This window comes from Terrapene carolina, unplaced genomic scaffold (genome assembly GCF_002925995.2).
Source record: "Terrapene carolina triunguis isolate 2854851 unplaced genomic scaffold, T_m_triunguis-2.0 Scaffold67, whole genome shotgun sequence".
In the NCBI taxonomy this organism is placed as follows: Eukaryota; Metazoa; Chordata; order Testudines; family Emydidae; genus Terrapene; species Terrapene triunguis.
This window is the reverse complement of record NW_020664418.1, coordinates 21,889,653-21,900,380: the sequence shown is the minus strand read 5'-3', so window position 1 is coordinate 21,900,380 and position 10,728 is coordinate 21,889,653. Positions and strand designations below refer to the sequence as shown.

The 10,728-nt window shown below is 41.5% G+C and overlaps 1 protein-coding gene across 1 annotated transcript in view; it reads right to left on the bottom strand.

Annotated features, from left to right (window-relative positions):
- The window catches only part of TRPM1 (transient receptor potential cation channel subfamily M member 1), a 143,740-nt gene extending 138,074 nt beyond the window's left edge, over positions 1–5,666 (bottom strand). Inside the window, exons 1-2 of the mRNA XM_026648451.1 lie at positions 5,610–5,666; positions 2,724–2,843 (exon numbers count right to left, since the gene is read on the bottom strand). Of these exons, the coding sequence (XP_026504236.1) occupies positions 2,724–2,843; positions 5,610–5,666 (177 nt within the window). The remainder of the gene's footprint in view (positions 1–2,723; positions 2,844–5,609) is intronic.
- Positions 5,667–10,728: the final 5,062 nt, after the last annotated feature.

Below are 10,728 nucleotides of genomic sequence, written 5' to 3'. Positions count from 1 at the left end.
GCCAGGGGCTTTCCCTACACAAGCGGCATCCCAAGTTTGGGAAACACTGGCCTAGATAACCAAGCACCCAATTAAATGATTCAGTATAAGCCTCCCTGCAAAGTATTAGAACTTCAAATGATATTCTTGGCCAAAACATCAATTAGTCCCTTTTAAAACCCCAGCTACAGTATGTGAATTTGCTGGTGAGATTAATTGGTCAACTTCCCAAATAGGCAAATCTTCCCAGAGATGCAGGAGAATGGGAGCAAAGGGGTGCTAACCATGTCTTTTACTTCCTGGTGGCTTAGAGCTGGGGCCACATGCTGGTAGGCAGAGTTTACTGTTCCTTTGAAAAGGAGCAGCCTGTTACCCTGGGTAGTTTATTCTCCAGACAAGATCTCACAAACTAGTTGTCGTCTGGGGTTCCGACCACACCCCTTTGGGACCATGGAAGGCCAGCTGGTGTGGAAGCTTCACTACCCTCCTAATATTTCCTGAACACTACTTAATATATAGATCCTACCTTGCTGTACTTGTGTGTGGGGGAGAAAGGAAGATTATTCCCAAGTCATCTTCCCATTCTCACCACTGAAAACCTGTGCAGCACAAGACAGTGGATGAGCCTTCAGGTTATTGAGGTAATTGACCCAAATATTTGTGAGGAGAATTTTGAAGTCAGAACCAAGAGTATTTACAGAAACTGAATTTTAAGTGTGCAAGTGTGAGTACCTGTGACAAAATGCTTATACAGTGACCTAATGACTTATCTAATCCATCATAACCAAGTAACACAACTAATTCCAGACAGTCAGCGAGAACTGCTCCCAATAAACCTTCAGAGTTAATCTTTTAAAATAATCAAATATTGATAAATTTGAGGAAATCACAATCCACTCACAGATAGTTCAAAGGCAAAAATAGAGCCTGAATTCACTGGATATATTATTCTTTGCCAATCTCTTTCTGTGCCATTTTTAATAGAACTAAAAGCAAGCACTGAAAACTTATGTAACTGAAAATTACCAAGTGCAATTAAGCTCCTTTAAGTGATCTTTCAGTAAGCAATTTAAAAACATTAATAAATGTACCAGAGAGCTAGGCCAAACCAGTGATTTATTTGCAAGGAGACCCAAAGACTCTCATTTCCCTGGTTTTAAACCTGTAATATGTTCCCAGCCAGGGAAAGTACCGATCCCCTCCTATTTTATTTTGACTTGTATAATTATTTCCAAAATGTATGATAAAATATTCACCTTGGTCTGCAGCTTCAAGAAATCTTTGTATCTTTTTACTCTCTGGAAATTACCTAAATAAATCACTGTTTCAGCTTATGCTGTTAAAATAACAATTAGATGTGCTACCTCCAATAGAAGTTTGAATTTGATTTTCAAAGCAGTCTAGGGGATTTAGACACATATCTTAAGAATATATCTCAACCACGGTTTTATTCTACACATTTTTTGTAAATGATCTGATGGTCTTCGCAATTTGATACCTAGTAACAGGACAGAGATGTGAGGAATGAGCCACTAAAGCCTTGCTAGCAACCCTACTAAGTGGAAATGCAACATTCCAAAAGCTTGTGTTGGATACATCCCTATTTAGAAGAATTGACCATGTTCACAGACATGGAGATAATAAGGTTTCAAAATTAGAGGTGAATAGAAAAGAATATGTGGTGAGAAGGAGAGAAGCAGAGTTTCAGTAATATAATTATATCCCAAGAGCCAGGGGAAAGGGATCATGTTCAGTACATTTGAAATATTTTTAGAACAAGTCAGTGGGAATGGGATATATAGATAAGTGCACTGTATAGTGTCAACACATGGCACTGGAATTTACTAGCATAATTGCATTAATGAGAGTTACATGCAAACAGCTGCACATCAAGATAAGATGTTTCCTCATAGGATAATCTTGGAAATTTTAACATTTAAGTACAGTGAAATCATCCAACACAACAAAACAAGAATTCCTTTGCCTAGGCACTGCCATTCTTAAGCCACACCCAGGATATTTACTTTTGGGGTAGATTATGAAGATACATTGCATAGTATCTTCAGTGGAACCACTTGTGGAGTAAGATAGTGCTTTTCATGAATAAGGGTATCAAAATCTGGCCCTTTGGCTGGATATAAGAAGTTGGAACAAGTTCTGCTACAGTGATATAAGTAAAGAGTTATTGTATGGATATTATTCCACAGAAGTCCTCTTCACTTTCTGTCCTAAATTGTTGAGTACAGCTGCTGGGCATTTTCTTATTACTATTTTTATTTATGTGTATCGCGGTAACGCTGAAGATCCCAGTCATGGACCAGGACCCCATTTTTCCAGTGTTTGTGCTAGCCACTGCACAAACACTGGAAAAAAAGACAGTCCCTGCAGTGGCAAGTGAAATATGTAGATTTATAAGGAATATCCTTCAACCACCTCACAAAAGTTATGTCATTTCATAGCTGTGATTTCCAACCTCAGGCTGAAACAACTAAATCCCATTTTTTTTTAAAAAAAAAAAAACCTGCCTAGGACCAAAATCTGAGATTAGTTTTAAATCCACACCAGAGTTAAATTTAACCCCTTCCTGGTTTCAGCTTTTCCCCTAGCTGTAGTCGCACCCAGAGTTCCTACCTCAGGACATTTCATCCCATATCCCAGATCTCTTGGTCTCTTAGCCACTTCCACCTCCCTTGTATGCTGGTGGAATAATGTTCCATCTGCCGCCATGAGCCAGTTGAACCCACTTGAGCCTCTCTTGGCAGGTTCAGCACATCAGTATAAGTCATGCTTTCATATAAATCAAGGAAAATTTTAGCAAACAGTGATAAGTGATTCTTTCTCTTGAAAGACAGGTCATAACTTGCCTACAATAAACATTAAAAGAGAGTACAAAGAAATTCAATGAAAAATCAGAAATCCTAAAATTCACAGTGCTTCTTAGAGTATTATAACTGTAGCACTGCCCATTGCTAATTCAACTTTGTTAGGAAAAGTCAAATCACATTGTATTTTCCCTCTATCCTTGATTGGTTTAATCTAACACCTATGATAAACACAGTCAGAAGAAGCTATTTTCATCTGGGTATTTCATCTTGAGCTTTTAGTAATGGGAAATGAAATTATATGTTTTGTAATAGTGAGATGAGCTCAATGGCTTTAAAAAAAATGTTGAATGCACCTGTGGTAAAAGACATTTGCTAAACAGTGGATGTGGATTTCCCTTACCAATTTTGCAAGTTTAAAGAGCATCGGCATAGAAAATGATGCAAAGGGGAAAAATTTACTTTCTTTTTATTCACTTTTTTCCTTTTCCACTATGATACCATATTAGTCAGCAAATACCCTCAACTTTATCAGTCTACCAAAACTTCTGCTCACCATTAACTTTGTGTATGCACAGTGCATAGCATAATGAGGATCTGATCCCAACTGATGCACTATTATACACAAATAATAGGCAATTATAATGGCAAGGCCTGTCATGTAGATTTTTATGCTTGGGATGGTAAATAGTTTTGCTAGGTTTGAATAGATACAGTAACATGTTGTTTTGCTTCTATTACAGTTTTGTACATATCGGTACAGAGTAAAGTTAACCCAGATGTGAAGGCTTCATTCTTCTCAGATTTCTCTCTCAATGTGACATGTTTGGGAGGCATCACACTTGAGTACCAACTGCCCTGAAGAACCCAATCCTATTCCATGGTCCTCGCTGGTAATCAGGACTATAACCTGGACATCATTTTTCACCTCAGCCCTCTCTTTCTAGATCCGCACAGCTCATGTCTAAAATTTGCTGTTTTCTCTTGTACAAGATCTCTCAGATCTATCCTACTAAACAGCCACTCAAAATGCTACTGCAAAGACTCCTCTCTGCTCTGATGCCTCCAAAAAAATCTTGACAATGACTAGGTAGCTGGCATACTGTGGCCACAGCTTATCACACTGATCAGGATTGTCTGGTTCTTGTTCTAATTTGTTATCTCATCTTACATTAAGACTATGAGCTCTTTCAGGGAAGGACCATCTCTGTGTTGCATGTTTCTATAGCGCCTAACATAATGGGGCTGGGGCCTCTAGGTCTTACCACAATACAGATAATATCATGATTGGAAGGGACCTCAGGAGGTCATCTAGTCCAGTCCAACCCCCTGCTCGAAGCAGGGCTAATCCCCAGACAGATTTTTGCCCCAGATCTCTAAATGGCCCCCCTCAAGGATTGAACTCACAACCCTGGGTTTAGCAGGCCAATGCTCAAACCACTGACCTATCCCTCCCTCCATTAAATGGCCCTTAATGGTTCTCAAAATTCCATAAACCAAGGCCCTTGATTTCAACTGCAAGAAGTCTGTCTGCTGTTGTGGGGCTCTCCTAGGCCAAGCATCCTGTCTAGAATCCACAACTGACTACAAGATACACTACCCAACACACAGAAAGACGGCTCTAAACAAGGACACTTTTCATACCTACTTAGCTGCCTCTATCTGTATTGCTTGAAGTGTAGTTGTAGCCATGTTGATATTAGATACTAGAGCGACAAGGTGGGTGAGGCAATATCTTTTATTGGACCAACTTCTTTTGGTGAAAGAGACAAGCTTTCACGCGTACACAGAGCTTGGTCCAATAAATGATATTACCTCACCCACCTTGTCTCTCTATTTGTATTGATGATCTCCTTCCTCCAAGAAGTCTCCAAACCCAATTTCTCCCACTTCTGTCCACTACTGGACTTACTTTCACTCCTTTACCAAATTCTATGCATCTGAAATTCAGCAGGCAGCAGCAGCAGCAGTTGGTTTAAAGGGAAAAGCTGCTGGGTTAGAGGAAAGGAGGAAGATATTTTTCATGACTTAAACTGATTCAACCATTGAGAAAAGTTCCATTTGAGTTCAGAAACCCTAGGATATCATGGTTTGAGGCAGTTCAGATTTGCTCCAAACTAGCTCGCCAATCCAGTCAAAAAGTGTATTAAAAAATACTACAAGCATAAAAAAATAAATGCATCATCCCTCACCATTGACTCTAAAAGCTAATTCTGTAGCTGCAAGTTAATCACACTGAGAAGCTGAACTTAGAGATATCACCAGGACATTTCATCCAGCTCTTGTTTTTTCTTCAGTTCACATACTACAGTGTACACAGTACATAATCTAACTATTGATTATATTTCTTATAATATCTGCATGCGTTTCACCCCATGAATCATATAAAAATCCCTTTAATATATCAGTCTCCCCATCAATTGCATATTGATTTAGCATCAGCACAAAATAATCAATATTTATTAAGAAATTATTTCACACTTTTGATAGCATCAGAGTCGAACCCTTTTACATGAAAAACTTTCCTCATCTTAGTTGCCTAAAACACAGTGTGTGCGTGAGAGAGATGGGGTGGGGGGGAGGGGAAGGTAGAAGAGAAAAATAACTTCCACGGGAAAAAAAATAGTCATTGGCACAATCAATGCAATTAACATGATTTCTGCCTTCGTAAGAGACAAGAATACAGTGGGATGGAGAGAATTGTTCTCCTTTATGCGGTGTAGGCTCTGAAATAAATCTGAGCAGGGAGCAGAACATTTCTCCAGCCATTTGCCTCCTATTCCATCCCTCAGATAACTGCTGACTTACCTTTTGAGATCCAGATGCCGAGCCCTTTAGTGAAGTGCGTTTGAAGGAGCCACTCATCCTCCTTAAGGAACCTGTGAGCTTCCCTCCTCTTCCTTTTTTAGTTCCCTGCCCCTTACCCTCCATGTGTGACCTAGCACCCTGCCACCAAGGGAAACTCTAAATGTATTCATATAGTCTGAGCTGTCGTTCACTGAAGCCAAAGATCACCAAATTACAGCTAAAACAGAAAAAAGAGACAGCTGTGTACAACCAAAATCAAAGCCCAAGAACATGAGAGTCCTGCTCTGATGTGCACCCTGTTACAAGTGTTACAAGCCAGGTTAGAGAAGCAGAAAAACAAGGAAATGCACTGGTACAAACTGCTGTCCCCCTCCCTCCTTCTCTACAGACTCTATAATCAGGCTTAATGCACACAGCTCCTGCAAGCTATGGTTTTTAATGGATGGAGATTTAATAAATGGTGATTGAAGGTAAATCTACTTTAGAAGCAGCAGCCCGAAAGGTTTTTTATTCATGCAAAGCATGGAGTGGTCAGATGGAAATGATTTTGGTATCAGCAGAAAGGCACATGAAAAGAGCAGATGGTCCTCAGCAGTCCCTGCGTTAGAAGCTTGGTGGAATGTTCAGGATGGCTGCTGATGGGAAAATTGCCTACAGCAGATCTAGGGGTGGAAAGCCATGAGACAAACAAGCTTTCAAAACCTTCAAGGTCACAAGCAAGTGTAATGTTAGTTAGGTAGCAGGTTGTGGAGAATGAGGGATTAGTATATGTAACTCAGTTTATCTCTTTGATATTATTCTGTCTGACTGCATAGACCTAAATCAAAGGAGGCTGTTTGGGGGGGGAGGGGGGGCCTGGCAGGGGAGGGGAATGGATGACAAAACGAGGGAGGGGGTGAGGAGAGGGGATCAAACAATGAACAAAATATGTTCTCTTGTTCCCTTAAGGGACCTTAAAAACTGCCATGCTGGTTCAGACTAATGGTCCATCAAGCCCAGTATCCGGTCTCTGACAGTGGCCACACTAGAGCTTCAGGGTGAGTGTACGGACCAGGGCAATTGGAGTGATCTAGCCATCTTTCCCACCCAGCTTCTGGCAGTCAGAGATTTAGGGTCATGACATCTTGGCTAATAGTCATTGATGGACCTATCCTCCATGAACTTTCTAATTCTTTTTTGAACCCAGTTATGCTTTTGGCCTCCACAACCACCACTGGTGTGGCAACAACTTCCACAGGTTTACTGTGCATTATGTGAAGAAGTACTTTCTTATGTTTGTTTTAATCCTGCTGCCTATTAATTTCATTGAGTGATTCCTGGTTTGTGTGTTATGTGATGAGGTAAATAATACTTCCTTATTCACTTTCTCCACATCATTCATAAATGTATAGAACTCTACCATATCCCCTATTAGTCATCTCTTTTCTAAGCTGAAAAGCTCTAATCTTTATAGTCTCTCCTCACATGGAAGTTTTTCCATACCTTTGATCACCTTTGTGTCCCTTTTTCCAGTTCAATTATATCCTTTTTGAGATGGGCAACCAGAACTGGACACAGTATTCAAGGTGGGCACACCATGGATTTATAATAGAGTCATTACAATTATTTCTGTCTTATTTTCTATCCCTTCCTAATAGTGCCTACCACACTAAGCCTTTATGAGTGCTGCTGTGCATTCAGCTGAAGTTTTCAGAAAACTTTGCGCTGTGACTCCAAGATCTCTTTCTTGAGAGGAACTATTGATTGGGGAATGCCCACCTCCCTGGCTTCAGCCCAGAGACATGGTCTAAAAGTGGTTGAACGACAAGGTTCTGGCCAGAGAGGAGTGAAACCTATCACCAGCAAGGTGCACTTGAGAAGGACTAAGGGGTCTAAAGCGCAGCTCGCCCTGCAACTGTGACACAGGTGAATGAGAGAATGTGATAGAAGACTACAAAATTAGAATCAGCTCTCTAGGCTTTATCCTTGTAAAGTGAAATCTTATCATAAGCCAGTCTTTCTTTATATTTTTGTTAATTGATCTTTAGAGCATTTTGTGTGTCACTATAGGGAGGTCTTGAGATGCATTGAGATTAGAACCTATCTCCCCACTGAAAATTATTTTCTGATCTGCTGAAAGGGGCAAAGTTACACAGTCCACTTCTAATTCTTAAAAGGTATATACTTCTCTCACAGAGCATGTGCAGCACCCATTAATACCTTCTTCATAGGGACAAAGGGACCATTCAGAATTCCCTCCCTAAATCCCCCTTTAGATGATGTGCCCATTGTAAAGACGACTGGAATGCAAAAATCATGAAAATGAGATGCGAGCTTAACTTCACCCTTTGATCACACAGCTTTTTGATGCTTCCCTTTCCCCTGCGCTTGTTTCTTGTCTGGCTAGATTGTAAGAGCAATGGGGCAGGGACATTGTCTTCATATCTGTCCAGGAAGTGCCTAGGAGATTACTGTTGGTGCTACATAAATCAGCAGACAATAATGAACTACAATAAAAAAATCATTGTCGTAGTGAATTTTTCTTGCCTTAATTATTTAAATCAAAACAACTGACATGATGCAAACATGTAGGGTATTTTTTTTTTGTTCACTGGCTTCATTTTTACTGCTCTTTTAAATCACAAACTGGACTGAAAGTAGACAGTGTGGCATGTTTAAAACACAAAACAAGAAAGCGTTCGTCTGGGAGTTTGACCATTAAGCTGGAGTGCCTGTATTTCTCCCAGGCACTATAAGATGGATCATTTTGCCAGTACAGAAGTGAAAACCCAAATGGCGGAAGGTAGCTCAGAAGCTCATCTTCCTAATCATTAAGTACATCTAGGTTTCATAGTCATCCACATTTCAACAGAAGACGTGAAAAACACTGTGCCATGAAAATGTGAAATTAAAACTTCATGCCCCTTTTTTTTTCTTACTGGCTCTGTGTAGCGGCAAGCCCGAGAGCTGTGGATGCCATTGTAGAGAGTACGAAGCACAAAGCAGGTGCAGAGAGGACATTGTTTGAAACCACATGGCCAGATCTCTGGTTTCTTCAGGCTGTGCCTGCAGAAGAGACCATTGAGAACAGCAGGGGTAGGAAGGGAAAAACAAACCCACAAAATTTAGGCGAAAGGGATCTGGTTCTTCCAATAAAACCAACAATGTGCACTTACTGCAAGGCCACAAAAACAACAAGGAGTCTGGTGGCACCTTAAAGACTAACAGATTTATTTGGGCATAAGCTTTCGTGGGTAAAAACCTCACTTCTTCAGATGCATAGAGTGAAAGTTACAGATGCAGGCATTATATACTGACACATGGAGAGAAGGGAGTTACTTCGCAAGTGGAGAACCAGTGTTGACAGGGCCAATTCAATCAGGGTGGATGTAGTCCACTCCCAATAATAGATGAGGAGGTGTCAATTCCAGGAGAGGAAAAGCTGCTTCTGTAATGAGCCAGCCACTCCCAGTCCCTATTCAAGCCCAGATTAATGGTGTTAAATTTGCAAATGAATTTTAGTTCTGCTGTTTCTCTTTGAAGTCTGTTTCTGAAGTTTTTTTGTTCAATGATAGTGACTTTTAAATCTGTAATAGAATGACCAGGGAGATTGAAGTGTTCACTTACTGGCTTTTGTATGTTACCATTCCTGATGTCTGATTTGTGTCCATTTATTCTTTTGCGGAGGGACTGTCCGGTTTGGCCAATGTACATGGCAGAGGGGCATTGCTGGCACATGATGGCATATATAACATTAGTAGATGTGCAGGTGAATGAACCCTTGATGGTGTGGCTGATGTGGTTGGGTCCTCTGATGGTGTCGCCAGAGTAGATATGGGGACAGAGTAGGCAACGAGGTTTGCTACAGGGATTGGTTCCTGGGTTGGTGTTTCTGTGGTGTGGTGTGTAGTTGCTGGTGAGTATTTGCTTCAGGTTGGGGGGTTGTCTGTAAGCGAGGACTGGCCTGCCTCCCAAGGTCTGTGAGAGTGAGGGATCATTTTCCAGGATAGGTTGTAGATCGTGGATAATGTGCTGGAAAGGTTTTAGCTGGGGGCTGTATGTGATGGCCAGTGGTGATGTGTTATTGTCCTTGTTGGGCCTGTCCTGTAGTAGGTGATTTCTGGGTACCCGTCTTGCTCTGTCAATCTGTTTCCTCACTTCCCCAGGTGGGTATTGTAGTTTTAAGAATGCTTGATAAAGATCTTGTAGGTGTTTGTCTCTGTCTGAGGGGTTGGAGCAAATTCGGTTGTATCTTAGGGCTTGGCTGTAGACAATGGATCGTGTGATGTGTCTTGGATGGAAGCTGGAGGAATGTAGGTAGGTATAGCAGTCAGTTGGTTTCCGTTATAGGGTGGTGTTTATGTGACCATCACTTATTTGCACTGTAGTGTCCAGGAAGTGGATCTCTTGTGTGGACTGGTCCAGGCTGAGGTTGATGGTGGGGTGGAAATTGTTGAAGTCCAGGTGGAATTCTTCAAGGGCCTCCTTTCCGTGGGTCCATATGATGAAGATGTCATCAATGTAGCGCAAGTAGAGGAGGGGCACTAGGGGACGAGAGCCTCCTGTTCTCCTAACTCTGTGTGCTTTCTGGTTCCTCCTCCTCCCTCTGCTGTCCTCACTGGTTTAGTCTGCAGAGTGGCTCCTTGTTTCAGCTGGCTGAGAGGGACTGAACCTTTCTGCAGTTCAAGCACTAAACAGCAATATTAACAAAGCAAAGCTCCCAAAAGCTAAAAAGCAAGTGGAAGCTCTACATTTTGCTTTTCAGGTATGTCCTGGGGGAAAAAATCATTCCCTTCAAGGGCACTGTTTGGTTAATGGTTACCATTAAAATGTGTGTTTGTACAAGTTATTGTTCTCCCATGAAATTTGTCATTTTGCTCTTCTGTGGGGAAGAGAGGCGGAGAACCAACCCTTTTTCTTGGAGGGTTGGGGGTGAGAACCTTAGGCCCTAATCCTGCAATTGACAGCATGTGGGCAGACTACTGCATCCACGTGAGGCCCCAACTGAGGTTGCTGGGACTTTCTATTGGCACAGCAATGCCCATGCACTGTCAGCTGCAGGACTCGGTCTCAGCCCTTAATCACAGCCCTTTCCTGAAGTCTAATATACTGACCTAGGCTGGAGGAGCCAGCTGTAGGG